This window comes from Centroberyx affinis, unplaced genomic scaffold (genome assembly GCF_046629955.1).
Source record: "Centroberyx affinis isolate AG114_WGS23_722 - 3 ecotype Tasmania unplaced genomic scaffold, CSIRO-AGI_Caff_v1 ptg000016l_1, whole genome shotgun sequence".
NCBI lineage: Eukaryota > Metazoa > Chordata > Actinopteri > Beryciformes > Berycidae > Centroberyx > Centroberyx affinis.
Genome location: NW_027278732.1, coordinates 100,838 through 115,744, shown reverse-complemented (window position 1 = coordinate 115,744; position 14,907 = coordinate 100,838). Strand labels below are relative to the sequence as shown.

At 45.8% G+C, this 14,907-nt stretch overlaps 1 protein-coding gene across 1 annotated transcript in view; it reads left to right on the top strand.

Annotated features, from left to right (window-relative positions):
* LOC139658718 (R3H domain-containing protein 1-like) overlaps positions 1 to 14,907 on the top strand; it is a 44,618-nt gene that overhangs the window by 25,383 nt on the left and 4,328 nt on the right. The window contains exons 14-22 of the mRNA XM_071536907.1: positions 354 to 586; positions 2,056 to 2,337; positions 3,104 to 3,246; positions 3,390 to 3,539; positions 5,582 to 5,941; positions 6,811 to 6,937; positions 10,492 to 10,649; positions 11,496 to 11,629; positions 13,741 to 13,844. Coding sequence (XP_071393008.1) covers positions 354 to 586; positions 2,056 to 2,337; positions 3,104 to 3,246; positions 3,390 to 3,539; positions 5,582 to 5,941; positions 6,811 to 6,937; positions 10,492 to 10,649; positions 11,496 to 11,629; positions 13,741 to 13,844 — 1,691 coding nt within the window. The remainder of the gene's footprint in view (positions 1 to 353; positions 587 to 2,055; positions 2,338 to 3,103; positions 3,247 to 3,389; positions 3,540 to 5,581; positions 5,942 to 6,810; positions 6,938 to 10,491; positions 10,650 to 11,495; positions 11,630 to 13,740; positions 13,845 to 14,907) is intronic.

Here is a 14,907-nt window from a genome sequence, read left to right as displayed (position 1 = left end):
TCTCATGACATCTGAAGATATCATCCCAGTCACAATCAACCCTATTTTAGTTTGTTTTCATATGTTTTCATACTAAATTTTGTGGTAGAAATGGTTGTAAATATATTTTAACATATTTTGCATTAAAAATGTTCTAAGTTTAACATATTTAACCTGCAGACACAGCAATCTTAGTGATGTAAACCTTTCTGAAACTCTGCATATATGATCTTACAGAAGTCTCATTTTTAAGCTCGACTAAGACATTTAAAATCTATAGCATGTCTGCAGTCTTAGAGAGCCGGACTCCCGACACAGCCTGAGCCTGAAGTCTAACCCGGAGCCTCCCTCCCTCTCTCACCCCCCCCTTGCAGGCTGCGGTCGGGCCGCTCGGGCGCCAGCCGGCAGAGCAGCTCGGAGACGGAGGCGCCGGCGCGGCACGGCGAGCCGCGGCCGTGGAGCAGCACGGACAGCTCGGACAGCTCCCACCGGCTCGCCCCGCGGCCCGCCATCACCAAGGCCAGCAGCTTCAGCGGCATCTCCCCGGGCCTGGTGCGCGGGGACAGCACCGCCAGCAGCAAGAGCACCGGCAGGCTCTCCAAAACAGGCAAGGGGGCCCGAGGAAGACGATGAGGAGGGCAGCCGTACAGTATAGGCAATTTTTTTTTAGATAGTAATGTGCCTAGATGCTAGAGATACTGATCTCCTTAGGATTTCCTCAGCTTGTGTAAAATGAGCGATTTTCCGTGACGGCCAGGGATTCTCCACAGTCCCAAAAAAATACCTTACTCCGCCAGTCTGGAACACATTTCCCTCTAAGAAAAAAAACTGCAGCCATTGCACTTTGAAAATCTAGTAGTCAATATTGCGCTATCTATCTATATATATATATATATATATTTTTTTTAATGAATTGTTTTGCCCTAGGAGAGACCGTGTCAGACCCGGATCTCGCTTTATCGCATTCAGCCGTTTTCTCTGCGAGAGCGACGGATCTCGTCCCGAGCTGGGAGCCAATTATCGGCCCCCCCCAAAAAAAAAAAAAAACGGCCTCACGTAGTCGGAGGGGTTTCTTCTTTCCCCTCGTCTGGAAAAAAAAGTCACTAATTAGCACACGGGCGCGAGCGGGGGGGGGAACGGACGCAGCCTCGGTCAACGTCGGCGAGCTTCAGGCGGTAATTCCTCGGGCTTTTTTTTTTCGGTGGGCCACCTGAGGTCTCGTCGGCGGGGGGAGGGAGGGAGGGAGGGGGGGCGAGGGGTGTTTGTTGTCCCGCCATGGTCAGTGAAGTCCGCGGGCAGCTGTCAACACCGGTTACACAGAGCGGCGACGCGCCCCGGTGACAATGATGGAATAGCCTCTTGAAAAGTGTAGGAGCAGCAAGAGAACGGCGGGGCGAGGAGGAGCTCGTTGCATAATGTATAACCGGAGTTAACGCGGCTGCTTTACTCCACAATACCATCCATTTGTTCCCTCCATCGGCTGTGATCAGCTTGAGATGTGTTCCTCACACCCAAGTCTCTCTCTCTCTCTCTCTTTATCTCTGTCTGTCTGTCTCTCTCTGCTCCTCTCTCTCTCTCTCTCTCTCACCTCCGCCGCTGCGTTTTTTTTTCTATTTTTGCCATCCCCCATTTTTCACAGGGAGGTAGCTGCTGCGGCAAGCTTCTTCTTCTTTTTTTTTCTCTCCCTCTCTCTCTCTCTTAAGTTGTTTACGAGGCGGCTGGCTGCCTTCGCTTTGTGTTTGGGAGTGTAAGCGGAGGAGACGTCTTGCGTGTTGCTGCCGTGTCTCCCCCCCCCCCCGTGTTTGTCCTTCTCCTCAGCCCTCAGATAACCTTTTCCATGCAACAGGCTGCACAGCATCTTGGCCTAAATTGTTTAGGCTTACATACATTCTGAATGGATCTGTGTGTTTTGTTTTTGAAAATATGAAACAGAAGTCTATTATTAATGTCTTAATGTTAGCAACCCTTCATCACAAAATAACTCCTGGAATGCACTGGGCTTCACAGATTGATGTCTAATATCTAACATTATAAGATTATCCGATTTTCCCTATAACATCTCTCTCCTCCCCTCAGGTTCAGAGTCATGCAGCAGCGTCGGCTCCTCCTCCAGCTCGCTGTCCCGCGCCCCGCTGCCTCTCCCGGTCGCGGCCCCGCCCCGGCCCGGCGTCCCCGGCACGCCCGCCGCCGCCGACATCAGAGGCCCCGGGCACCCCGAGGTGGCCAAGGGCGCCCCGGCCCAGCCGCTGCAGCCGCCGCCGCCGCCGCCACCCGCTACCGCCACGGCCAACTTTTACGTGTTGCCGTTTGAAGCCTCAGGGATACCGCCCGGCAGCGTTCTGGTCAACCCACACACAGGTAGGGGTCATGCTGCCTTCAAGTCCTGTGGGAAATATCAGAATTACAAGTTGAGCGCATGTGAACAACCCAACAAAGAGGTTAAATATTACTAAGAAAAGTGATTTACTTTACTTTTTCTTTATTTACTTTAGCTTACTAATTGTCACTCAGTGTAAATAATTGCTCTTGTTAATGTCTCTATTTAAAAAAAAAAACCAACTAATTTTAATACATTTAAAAATTAATACATGTATGATGTGTATTTTCTTTACATTTCTAAAATAAAACATCACCCACTAACAAGCTATTTTTATTAAAGCGCCCATTTTCTCATTATTTCTGACCAAAATAATTTGATTTGAGCAAGTTTACAAGGAGCACCTGAAGGCAGCATTGGATGTTTCCAAGATGGCAAAGGGCCGGATAGTTGAGGGCGCTGGATTTTGACCCAAGCCAAGTCTGCGAGGATTGCATGATGTCAAAATAAATTCTCTTAGGTCTCCCGGGATTTTCTAATGAATATTAATGACTTGGGGGCAGAAGTCAGAGCAAGGCAGTCAGACCATAACGCTCATGCTGATCAAAATGCTTTGAGCAGATATATTCCTGTTGACTGTCTTCTCGTGTGCCCTCTTTGGGTGTGTCCCTCCCTGTCTCTATGTTGGCCTCGGATTCCCAACAAGCTCTTCGTTCGTTCTTCAACCCCTAAGTGTTTTCTGGTTTGTCTTGATAAAACACAGATGTTTCCTATGCATCGCACTGAATTCTTGCTCTTCTCTGACAGGCAAGCCTTTCATCAACCCCGACGGCAGCGCTGTCGTTTACCACCCCGCGTCCCTCGTCCCCGCCCCCAGCAGGGGGAAGAGCCAGCAGCAGCCCATCCCGGCCGCCGCCCAGCAGCAACCGGCCAATCACCTCCACTCCCAGGTCAGTGGGCGTGGGACCGCGCGTTTTTCGGTCGCGACTCCCGATTTAGCAACTTTGCAGAAACTTCCATTTCTTCTCCCACTCTTCTCACGGTCTCATCTCCTGTCCCTCTTGTCCGTCTCTTGTGTTCCTTCCCTCCTCAGCCGGTCTGTCCTCCTCTCCAGCCGCCCTCCTCCGAGCCCGTCCACTACCCGGCGGTCTCTTATCCTCCTCCTCTTCCTCCTCCTCCTCCACCTCCTCTTCTTCCTCCCTCTCAGTTCCTGCCCGTCTGTCCTAACCAACAGTACACTGTGGTACAGAAGCTCTCTTATTATTCCTCCCCCCCCCCCTACCCCACCCCCCCCCCACCCTCCCGTCTCCCCCCATGTCGGACCTGGCTCATTACGAGTTTCTTCATGCACTTTTTTTTCCGGGAGTAGCTGAACTCTTCTGACACCGCGATGCCAATTTGGACCCTTCACAAAGCGCTGAAGTGCATTAAAGTCCAGCGAGTCCTGCCCCTGTGTCTCGCCGGCCAGACCAAAGCAAACGCTAAAGAGCGATGAAATGCTTTGAGCTCTGTTTTGATCCAGGTCTCGATACTACATCTGCTCGCTACCGAGCGCCTTGATAAGTCATGTCCTGTGGTCCCTTTTTAAGTGGCAGGAGTCATACAGCCTAACTGATCAGTTATAAGCATGATGAGGAATTTTACATCTGCACAATTGCCGGGACGTCCTTGTTCACATGTGCAAATCCCACTATCCGGTCAACGGCAAATCTGACCACATGCACATTGTGAAACTATTTGGATTTTATAGTTTAGTCTTATAATTTAGTCTGTCTTCTTTCCCTGCCTGCATATTATTGGGGCTTTGGCTTAGAAAGGTCTTAGCTGCTGCATAAAATTAAACAACATTATCTCAACTTCCAAAACTTCAGAACAGTCCATATTATTCCCTCAATTTAGGGCTGCAACTAACGATTATTTTCACTGTCGATTAATCTGTTGATTATTTTCTCGATTAATCGATTAGTTGTTTGGTCTATAAAATGTCAGAAAATGGTGAAAAATGTCAGTCAGTGTTTCCCAAAGCCCAAGATGACGTCCTCAAATGTCTTGTTTTGTCCACAACCCAAAGATATTCACTTTACTGTCATAGAGGAGGAAAGAAACCAGAAAATATTCACATTTAAGAAGCTGGAATCAGAGAATTTTGACGTATTTTTCTTAAAAAATGACTCAAACCGATTTAATCGATTATCAAAATAGTTGGCGATTAATTTAATAGTTGACAGCTAATCGCTGTCGGTTTTTTTTATAGGTGGAAAGGTGCATGCAAATCCAGCTGGGGGCATTACCCACATATATAGATCACGCATTCCGTTAACCTCATTTTTGACCTGGTTTGAGTCAAAGACATGCCTCTGTGACTAATTACGCCTGTGGAAAGTTCCATTAATATTTAATCCATTGCCAGATGTTAGCGCTGAATAATCCATGACTAAAAAACACTACTTTTTCCAACAGCTTGTCAAAGATGACCTAAACTGACATGCTTTGGTGATATAGATAGATCGCTCGGTTTAGATTCCCCTGTTCTCTGCAGGCCGGGGTCAGACTTCACTCGCAAATAACTCTCTGCATTTTGTTTTAACCTACTAGATGGATAGTAAAGTATTTGAAAGTCAATGTAGTGTACTTCTCTGTGATTTGCCAATTACCTGCAACCGTCTGAGTTGCGCTGATGTTTTAAACCTTATTGATCTGGCACTCCAAGCAGCTTAAAACACTCAACACTATCAATTATCTGCAAATACTATGCGACCCAGGTTCTTATTCTCAAAGCCCCTGCATTTAATGTTTATATGTACAGTATATGTCACGGCCATACTTGCTTTTTGTTTGTGTGCTTCTTGAGTCTAGGCCACACATTTAGCATTTAGGGGTGGGACGATATATCGAAAGTCAATATATCGCAATACAAAAATGTGACAGTACGTATCATGGGACAGAAAAATGAATGGTGATATTAGCTCCATTTTACTCACAGTAATCACAAATGAGACGGCTTGACCATCACAATTTCACAAGCTCTCCATCCAAATTATATTATTTGCACTTTGTAATGACATTTTTAAATTGTTTAGAAGCCAATGCCATCGCTAGAAAGATTTGTGTCTCAGAAATAAACATAATTCTGCACAGTCATTAAACTTATTTATTACATGGTATCGTGGTTGTATTGACTCGTGAACCCCATATCGCGTATCATATTGTGAGATAAGTATATTGTCCCATCCCTATCTTCATATTCTGTGCAGAGCTGTGTGTTAAGCCCCGTCTCTCCCCCAGCCTGACGCTCTGAGCGCCCAGTTCAGTCACATGACTCTGGCGCGGCAGCCGCCCGGCGACGGCGGAGCCTCGGCCCCGGACGCCCGCCACTGTCCGGCGGTCTACCACCACCACCACCACCACCACCCCTCCTCCTCCTCCTCCCCCGTGCTCCTGCAAGGCCCCCCTCCGCAGCAGCTCGCCGGCTACATGGTGGCGGGGCCGTCGGGAGGACACCCGGGGGCGCTTCAAGGGCAAGCCGTCCCGATTCCGGCCCCCTCCTACCCCGGCGGCGCCCCGGGCCACGCCGCCTTCCCCGGGCACACGCTGAGCCAGCCGCTGCTCCAGCAGCACTCCTACATCCAGCAGCCGGTCCAGCAAGTAGGTCACCCGGCTCAGTCACTGACATGATCTGTTTGACCATGATGAGGACAGGGACTCCCACAACACCTCAGCATGAAGAGTAACTTCATCCCACTTAAGTCTGGTGGACTGGTGGAATATATTCTTAGAGGGAAATATAGATTTCAAACAGCTTCCTAAACAAGATATTTTGGTGCTTTGGCCTACAAAATTGTATTCCAATAGAGCAAACACTGAGCATTAGCATCTCTGTCTTTCCCATACAGATTATTGAACGATTCCTGAATGCTGAAAAGGAAATCGTATGCAAAAAGCTACGATCAAATGCATTATAATTCTTGCAATAGCAGTATTCAGCAAAAAAACAATTATAGCATGATTTCTTAATATCAATATAGTGTTGTGCAAGGACCCTTTTGAGCTGTGACCAGCTAAAACACTCGATATGTTTGCATATTTCTCCTGGGAGGCCAATAGTCAATCTTCCGTAGCAAGGCCAAGTGAAGCTTGCCAATAATTCAGAATGTATGACAGCCTTGTCATCGCTGTTTATTTGAAACTTTTGCCTGACCAGCAAAGGCAACAGAATGTGAGGATGTGTTTTTTTTTTTCTTATTAGACCGCAAGTTCGAGTGCTAGTTGCATACATAATTAAAGATAGCAGAGGTTGGAAGGACTTTGACATTCACACTCCACATGATTTGGATTGACTGTTACAATTTAAAATCATGCCGACTGTCCAGAGAAACGTCCGCAGGCGTCCGTACTGAGTCAGCCCCTGTCAGGCCCGTAGCCCCGCAGTGGAAACCAGACTACTGACTAATCCCTCACTCCCGGTGCCTCGGGCGGGGCTGCTGGTGTAATATCCGTTAATGTGGCTCTTCCAGGTGGCGGCGTGCTACTGCTCTCCAGCCCACTACCCCCACTGCTCCGGCCAGCAGCAGCACTATCGGCCCCCGCTCACCCCCCTGCCCTACAGCTGCCCCCAGGGCCCCAACCTGCCCCAGCAACAAGGTACACACACACACACACACACACACACTGCAGAGAAAATCCATCTTAACAGGTCATTTATTTGAGTTTGAGTTTGAGTCTGCCTTTTTTTCCGAGATCTTGACAAGGTATGAAAACCATCGGCAGATTTTTTTCGGTTTGTTTTATGAAAAATGAGAGTGAATTTTCCACTAAATGACTTGTTTAGAAGGACATATTTTACACATGAACACTGACAGGCACGGATTTTTGCTTGCCACCAAATCCACTTTAAAATTAAAACCATATCCTGGTGCCAAAAAAACAACAGCTTGCCTTTAATTTCCCCCCAATTTGCTGCGATACACTAAAGCTAAAACTTGTATCATTTTATCGGGTGTTTTGACATGACGGAATCAAAGGATACATCAAAGCACATTTTAATAAATAAGGTCTAACAGTCTCTGATTTGAAGCAGCTGAATTTTGTGGCGGCTGCTCACTGTCAAGAGCAGAACTCCGCATCGCTGCCACATCAAGGGTTCTCTCTGGTATCAACAGACCCATTAACTGTCCGCTCTTTGTCTGAGATGCCGTTTTTTTTGTTTTGGGGGGGGGAGGTTTGTTTGTTTGTGTCTTCACGAGGGAGCCTTGCCTACCGCAGCCCGGTGGCTCCGGCGAAGGACAAATCTCTCTCTCTCTCCCTTCCTTCCTTCCCCTCTCTCCGTGTCGGTTTGTTTGTTTTTTAGGAGTTCAGATGTCTCCCTGGGAGTCATCCACTTGATTATTCTGTATTCTGCCTTCTCCTCACCACAGGAGTTAAGATTGTTAGCTCCTGCTTGGTCTCTCTCTCTCTCACTCTCTTGCACACACACACACTTGCTAACCGGCTGTAATGCTGGCACAATTGTGGCATCTCTACACACACACACACACACACACATCTCTCTAAGTGGCTGTGATGCTGCGGCACTATTCTGTCATCTGTAGGCTGCGAATGCGGCTTCCCTGCTGGGGAGCCGGGGAATAGACAGCGGACAAATGAAGCCGCCCTACAAAGGCAAAGGACAGCAATTATTTCTCAGGGAAACCGAAAAATGGCTTCGGTGTCTCTCGCTTTTCCCTCCATTTTTACATTAATGGAAAAAAAAAAACTGGTTTAGGGGCTATATAGTGTAGCATAATTTCCATTCGCGATGGATAAGTTCTATTATTACTGAGTGCGATATAGAGTAATAACACTACAATGGCCCAATCAGTGTCCATAGAGAAAGTTGTTGCTGTAAACACTCACATCAGCAAGTCAGGAGAGTTGAGAGTTGGTGCGCGGAGGGATATGAGGATCTATTTTCTGGCTCATTTACCAGCAGGCGATGCAGAGGTTATTATAAGGTTCATTCAGCAATTTGCCGTCACAATGAAACCGCATTCTGAGAGCTTCCTTGCTTCCTTAATGGGATGTATTTCTATATAGGATGTTGGGGCGGGACATAATGAGGGGAGGGATCATGCCAAAGTGTAAACCAATGGGAGAGGCAGTTTTATTTGATGGGAGGGGCAGGGGGGCGGGATTGTTCAAAAAAACCTGTGATGGTTTTATTGGTTGGAGTTGTTATGAACGCCTCCTCGTACACAATGAGGTCATCACAAAAAAAAATGAGTAATGAGATTTTGATATAAAAATACAATAAAATGACTTTTTTGCCGTTCTTTGAAATTGTCAGGTGTATGGCATGATAGAATGAGGTCAAAAAAAAAAGGTAATTTTTCATTTCAGTGTGACTTTAAATCAAAGTGTCTGAGGTGAGATATTTCAGATATTACCATATGAAGTTATGTTATAATAATAATAACCATCATCTAGATTTTAGACTTTAGCCAGCTTTTTATCTTTTATCATTTATAATAATATCTGCAAACATCATACTGCTGGCCTTCTTCAGCCTAGTTGGGTGCCAGGTGGGTGGGGTTTGCCATAATACCTGCCAAAATGACTGTATGTCAGTGTCAGAAATTATTGGTTAATTTAATAATGTGATTGACAGTTTACCTAACACTATCTGGATTGTCCTTATGCATTAAATCTCATGCCCCTGGTACTCCTTGCAGACTAAAAGTGACTTTGCAAAAGAATGATTTGCAAGTACTATTTGACCGAGGTGTGCTTCTTGAATATGGGATGGGCCCCCCTGCTTTAAGGCTTTGGGGGAAACACTGGTGTACACTCACAATGGACATTTTGCCCCCTTGGCCCACCATGTGTTCGGGACACCAAGCAGGAGGGGGAACAAAGCTGAGAGGCGGGACTCGGGGCCGGGACGCTGTCTGAGAGGCCTCTATGATTCTCACAGTGAACCGGTCTCTTTTCCAGCCCCTCACTCCTCACCTTAACAAGACACAGCCTCCCCTAGCAACCCCTTAACAACCACCAGTCTGGACAGAGACGCTTCATCAGTACCCTTCTCCTCTCCCACATCGGTTACCATCGAGCAAGGCACTTCATCCCCAACCCTTCAGCCTTCAGTCAACTCCGTCTCTGAGGAAATTCCGTTACCCGAAGAAGTCGCGATCCGCTCTCATCCCCCTGCTCGCTGGGCCGGAATGGAACGGGGGGTGCGTTTGATATTATGGTCATTTCATGCTTGGTTTGCAAGTGAAGGTGGGAGACGGGGGCGCGGATAAAAATAGTCCGCCCCTGTTTCCTCGCGGAGCACTTTCATTGTCTCGTTGTACTTTTCTCCCAGGGCGGCAGACTGTAAAGACACCTTCACAAAAGGACGTCCTCTCCTTTGTCACTTGGATTACCCCGTGTGTGTGTGTGTGTGTGTGTGTGTGTGCGTGTGCGTGTCACAAGGGACAGTATTTTCAAATGTCTCTTTTTGTCACCTTGACATTTAAGTGTCTGATTCCCCCCCCCCCTCCCCAGCTAGGAATAAGCACCGCCATTTTAGGCCATTTGGAAAATGGCTGGATCCGCGTGACTTTGTGCCGTCTTTGTGTCGTTTTCTTAGGGCAGCGGCGGCCTAAATGGCTTTTTAACAAGTGCTGCAGAAATATGATCCCATTCTCTGTTTACCCCTTGAACTTAACATCGCTCAATGAAGTGGCCTCCTTCCTTTTTTCCCGCGGGAAGTGGAGTTCCAGCCATCCGGGTCGTAGGTTCAAGCCACCGCAGGCTAAATCAAATATATCGACTTTCCCATTTATCCCAAGTGCTGGAAACCTGCTTAACTGTAACGGATCAACTCTCCAGCCGGTGCTCCCTCTTCCACAGTCTCCCAGTCTACCGCTCCTTCCATTGTTCCCTTTTTAATGTGAATGTTTCTGCATTTTGATTAGCGCGATTATGTATAATGCGTATGCCTTGCTGCGAGCAAATTTCCCATTAAGGACAATAAAATCTTGAATTTGTACTATTTTCCATTTGTAGACTCTTGATAACCAAGCCTTTTCCCAAACTTTTTTTATTAATCTTTTCTTTGACTGTGTTGCATATTAATCATGTCCGTGTTTTGTTGCCTTATTTTTATCTCGGTGTCCTTATCGCCAGTCTCTTTTCATTTGGTCACAGTGTTGTGCCTTTTCATTTTGCCTCAGTGCACCAAACCATGATGCCAAACCCAGCGCCCGGCTACCAGACCATAATGGGCATGCAGCCAGCTCCCAACCTCGCGCTCGCCGGCGGCCAGCAAAGCAATATGGGAAACCAGATGCAAGGCATGATGGTCCAGTACCCTCCAATGCCGTCTTATCAGGTATTCACCCCCTCGGTGGTGAGGCGCCGCTGCGAGTGTCTCCTCCGACTGGAAAATTGAATAATGATACCAGTCAAAGCAGGCGTTCGCTCCGTGTGTCGGGTTCCACTTTTGTTATGAATGTAATTTGCTGTTCTCGAGAGTTTCAAATGAGCGGTTTGTATTGTTGGCTCCACAGTCAGGTCGACCGTATTGTTCATTAGATAGCTAAGTAAGCATCAGTCACAGAAAGAGACCGGAAACAAAGGAGCTATAGAGATGCAAAATTAGAGGAGAATTCCAACACTGACGGATGAGTTTTGAGTTATTAGTCATAAGATCAAGGAAAAAACAAACCTATGACATCCTTGAATTGCACTGCCTGGAATGGATTTTTCTTTAAAATGTCTAATACAGGTATGCCGAACTGGACTTGACTTGTCCATGACATTTACTCAGAACCATCTTGGGCAATGCAGTCAATGTCACAGGATTATATTTCCCTTGATCTTGGGAACTTCTAACTCAAAACTAATAGAAACAATTCTGTTCAGCTTTTATCAAGAATTCCAGTGCATTTTTGTGTAAATGGAAAAACAACTTGATACTTAAACTTTAAACTTGAAGCTGAGCTATTAAGGACCACAGGTACTCAACTCAAGAGTTTAGAGACGTGATACCATAATACCTTCAGTAGGAATTTGGACCTTCTAGTTAAAGGGACCACAGGTATTGCACCCAGGACATTATGTCTTCCTCTTGGAGCACGTAGCAAACGGGTTCGCGAGATATTCCTCTTACCAGTCAAGTTCACGCTCAGTTTGTATCCCGATCCAATCCCTGTTTGTTTGTGTTGTTTTCCCCCAGCAGGTTTCCGTGCCGCAGCAGACATACCAGCAGCCGGTGCTGGTGTCCTGCCAGCCGGGACAGGGAGCGGTGGCCATGGCCGGCATGCAGCCCTACTACAGCCTCCTCCCCCCCAACCAGCACACCACCATGAGGTAGGATAGAGGATTTGACAGCAGCTGTGGAAAAGTATTCACCCCCCCATAAGATAGCATAAGCCAATGCCAGTCTGTGAGTTCAGCTATAAAAGGATTTCTTTAATAACCCAGTTTACACGGAGTCATATAATTATCGGTCTAAAGGCAGAAAGGAACTGTCTGAAAATGTAAGGATGTTTAATTCCTTCATATGGTTCAGCATAAAAAGCGTCCAAAAGTGCTGATGTCTTCCACCACTCGCCATGTTGTTTGCTATGTAAATAAATCACCTGGCTTGCTGCATATGGTGATATGTGCAATTTTGAAAAAAAAAAAAAAGAAATCTGATTTAGGCGTTTACATGCCCCAATAAACTGAAAAATTAAGCAGAAAGCAGATCACGCTTACTCTGATTATGGCTTCATTCTGATTTAAGATAATGCTATAAATGCATTTATATAACAGTAATTGGGATACTGCCTTACTCAGGTAAAGATCGAATTATTAGCATGCATGTAAACGCACTCTATCCCAGAAACAGATTTGCAAGTACTATGAAGTAATCGCTGTTTCTCGCCCTTGAAGGTGCCTCTTATTTATAGACTTAATACACCTGGTCTGTTTATTCCCAAAGCACCTTAGTGCCAAGGTTATCTCTTTCCATTGCAACACAATGAAAAACTGATGTTGTTGCCAAGACGCTTTTGGGTGGAGCGGCTCTGTGTAAGGCCGGCTGATGAATGCAGACTCCGAGACCCTCTTGAAGAGCTTCAGCCATTCTCCTCCATTACTCCTCCAGCGCTGGCACTCTCTCATTACACCTGATTGATAGAACTAGTTCGCAGAAAACAAAACATGTAATTAGTTTGTACCGCCGCCGACCCAATCAATCTGCAGGCTGGTGAGCTCGGTAGTGTCGGGGACCATTGTGCGCACGCATGCACGTAAACACCAGACGCCAGCGGAACCGCATACGCACTCATCAACCGGCAAAAGAAAAAATGCGTAGGTACACACACACACACACACACAAATAGCAGAGGAGGTCACTTTCTCGTTGTCCCCAGCTGTGAAATGAGGCTGTTTTAGTAGGGCAGTCGGCGCTGAAATGATTTATAGAGTTAGAGTGAGAGCGGCTCCATCTTTCCCCCATGAGGACCGACTGTCCACCTGCAGCCTGCATTTCACCAGCTGCAGCCCAGCGTGGACCAGCCTCCCAGCAGGCAGGCAGCTTACAGAGGAGAGCAGCTACTTTGCGGATGGGCCTCGGGTTCCGTTTTGAACGGAGTAACCTTTTTACCTGGTACCCATTCATTATGGAGACTAGCATCTACTGAGATGAGGCTGTAACTGCAATGTTAACATCATAAGCTCATGAGTTGCCTTTGAAGTTGTGATTTGAAGATTTTGCTTTTAAAGTTATGTTATGTCTGACTCCTAGCTACATCTTTACAGCTACATTTTTTTTTGGCAGTGCTCAAGTCTAAGCCAAAGACTGATGGTGATCAGAACTTAGCTGTTCAGGTCTCTAGGCTCTGGAATGGTCTGAGGAGCTTAGGCTGACAAAAACATTTAGATCAAGTCTTACAAAACAAATTTTTTATAAACAGACTTGTATGTACTTGTTGTTTTATCCATGTTATTCCAACTGGATTTGCCTAATTTATTCCTCTTGGACCATGTTTCTCTTGAAAAGTAAAGATTATATTAGTAGTAGTAGCAGCAGCAGTACTGATAGTAGCAGTAGTAGTATTAGTAGCAGTAGTAACAATAGTACTAGTACAGTAGTAGTAGTAGTAGCAGTAGTAACAATAGTAGTAGTACAGTAGTAGTACTAGTAGTAGTAGCAGTAGTAGTATTAGTAGCAATTGTAGTAGTAGTAGCAGCAGTAGTGGTAGTAGTATTAGTAGCAGTAGTAACAATAGTAGTAGTACAGTAGTAGTACAGTAGCAGTAGTAGTAGTATTAGTAGTACTAGCAGCAGTAGTAGCAGCAGAAGTAGAAGTAGTAGTTTATGTAATTGGGTCAATGTGGGTATGAGTGGAATACTACAATATAGATGCAGAAACATAACTTGGGAGCATTGATTGGTCTGATTTACTGTGTGTGTGCATGTGTGTTCCTCCACAGTTCAATGGTGAGTTTCTTGCCCGGCCCGATGATGGAGCAGCTCCAGTTTCCCCAGGCCTCGTCCCCCTGCGTTTCCCAGCAGCACCCGGGGCAGCAGTGTGCAGGTACCCGCCCCCCCCCGAACACCTGCTGCAGCCCCGACCCCCACAGCCTCCCTCCTGCTGATAGTAGTATTCCCTTCAGAGGATATGGGGCCTTCTTCTAGGTGTAATGATCTACAGTCGGATCACGGATTAAAGTGATATCTTACTCTGGTGGAGAATTTTCACTTTGCAGCTCACACACCTCCATACAAGGAGATTCAGCATTCAGTTCCCCCCCCCCCCCCCAGCTCTCGATATCAGTAACTGCAAAATTTACTGCTCGATAAATCGGGACCCTGGGCACAGAATTAGATAATCTTCCTCGGGTCGACTTTGCCATCTGTATGTGTTAGAAGTATGATTAGATTTACACTGGAAGTGAGTGAGGCATGGTGATTACAGGTCCCAAGAGTTTGGATAAATTAAACTGATATGCACATCCACCTCTTCCACTGGGGCTGGACAAGGATTAAACCGCAAAATTGAAAGTAGGTCGGCTCAACATTTTTACTGTGGATCAATGCTGTGGCACTGATAGAGACCGACTCAGTGAAAATGTGTCACTCTTTCAGCCACCAACTACTATATAGCAAACCTTTGGACTGACTAAATCTCGGTGTTAAAAGATATAAACTGAAAAAAAAAAATAGACACGTAGTGAAAAAACTGAAAGTGAACTAAAAAAGTCTTGTCTACTTGTAAAACTAAATAAAATTGATTAAAAGATATGAGTGAAATGTTGTTAGTTTTTGTCTTTTTGTTGATGTGGAGGGTTTAAAAAAAAGTAAATTTTGGGTGGAAAATTTTGAAGTGGTGCCAACTTTGTTAGTTGAAGATGTATTGAAAAATTTTAATTTTAAAGAGAAATTATGATTTATTGTTTGTATTACACAGTTTTGCAAACATATACCTGTTCTGAACTTCTATCATCATACCTTTGAAACTAAGTAAAAACTACTAAAACTGCTACAACTAAAACTGAACTGAAACTAAAATAAAACTTGAAAACTATGCCAAAATAAAAGCCAGTGATGAAAAATCCCAAATATATAATGACCCTGCTTTTTCATATAATACCTCTGTT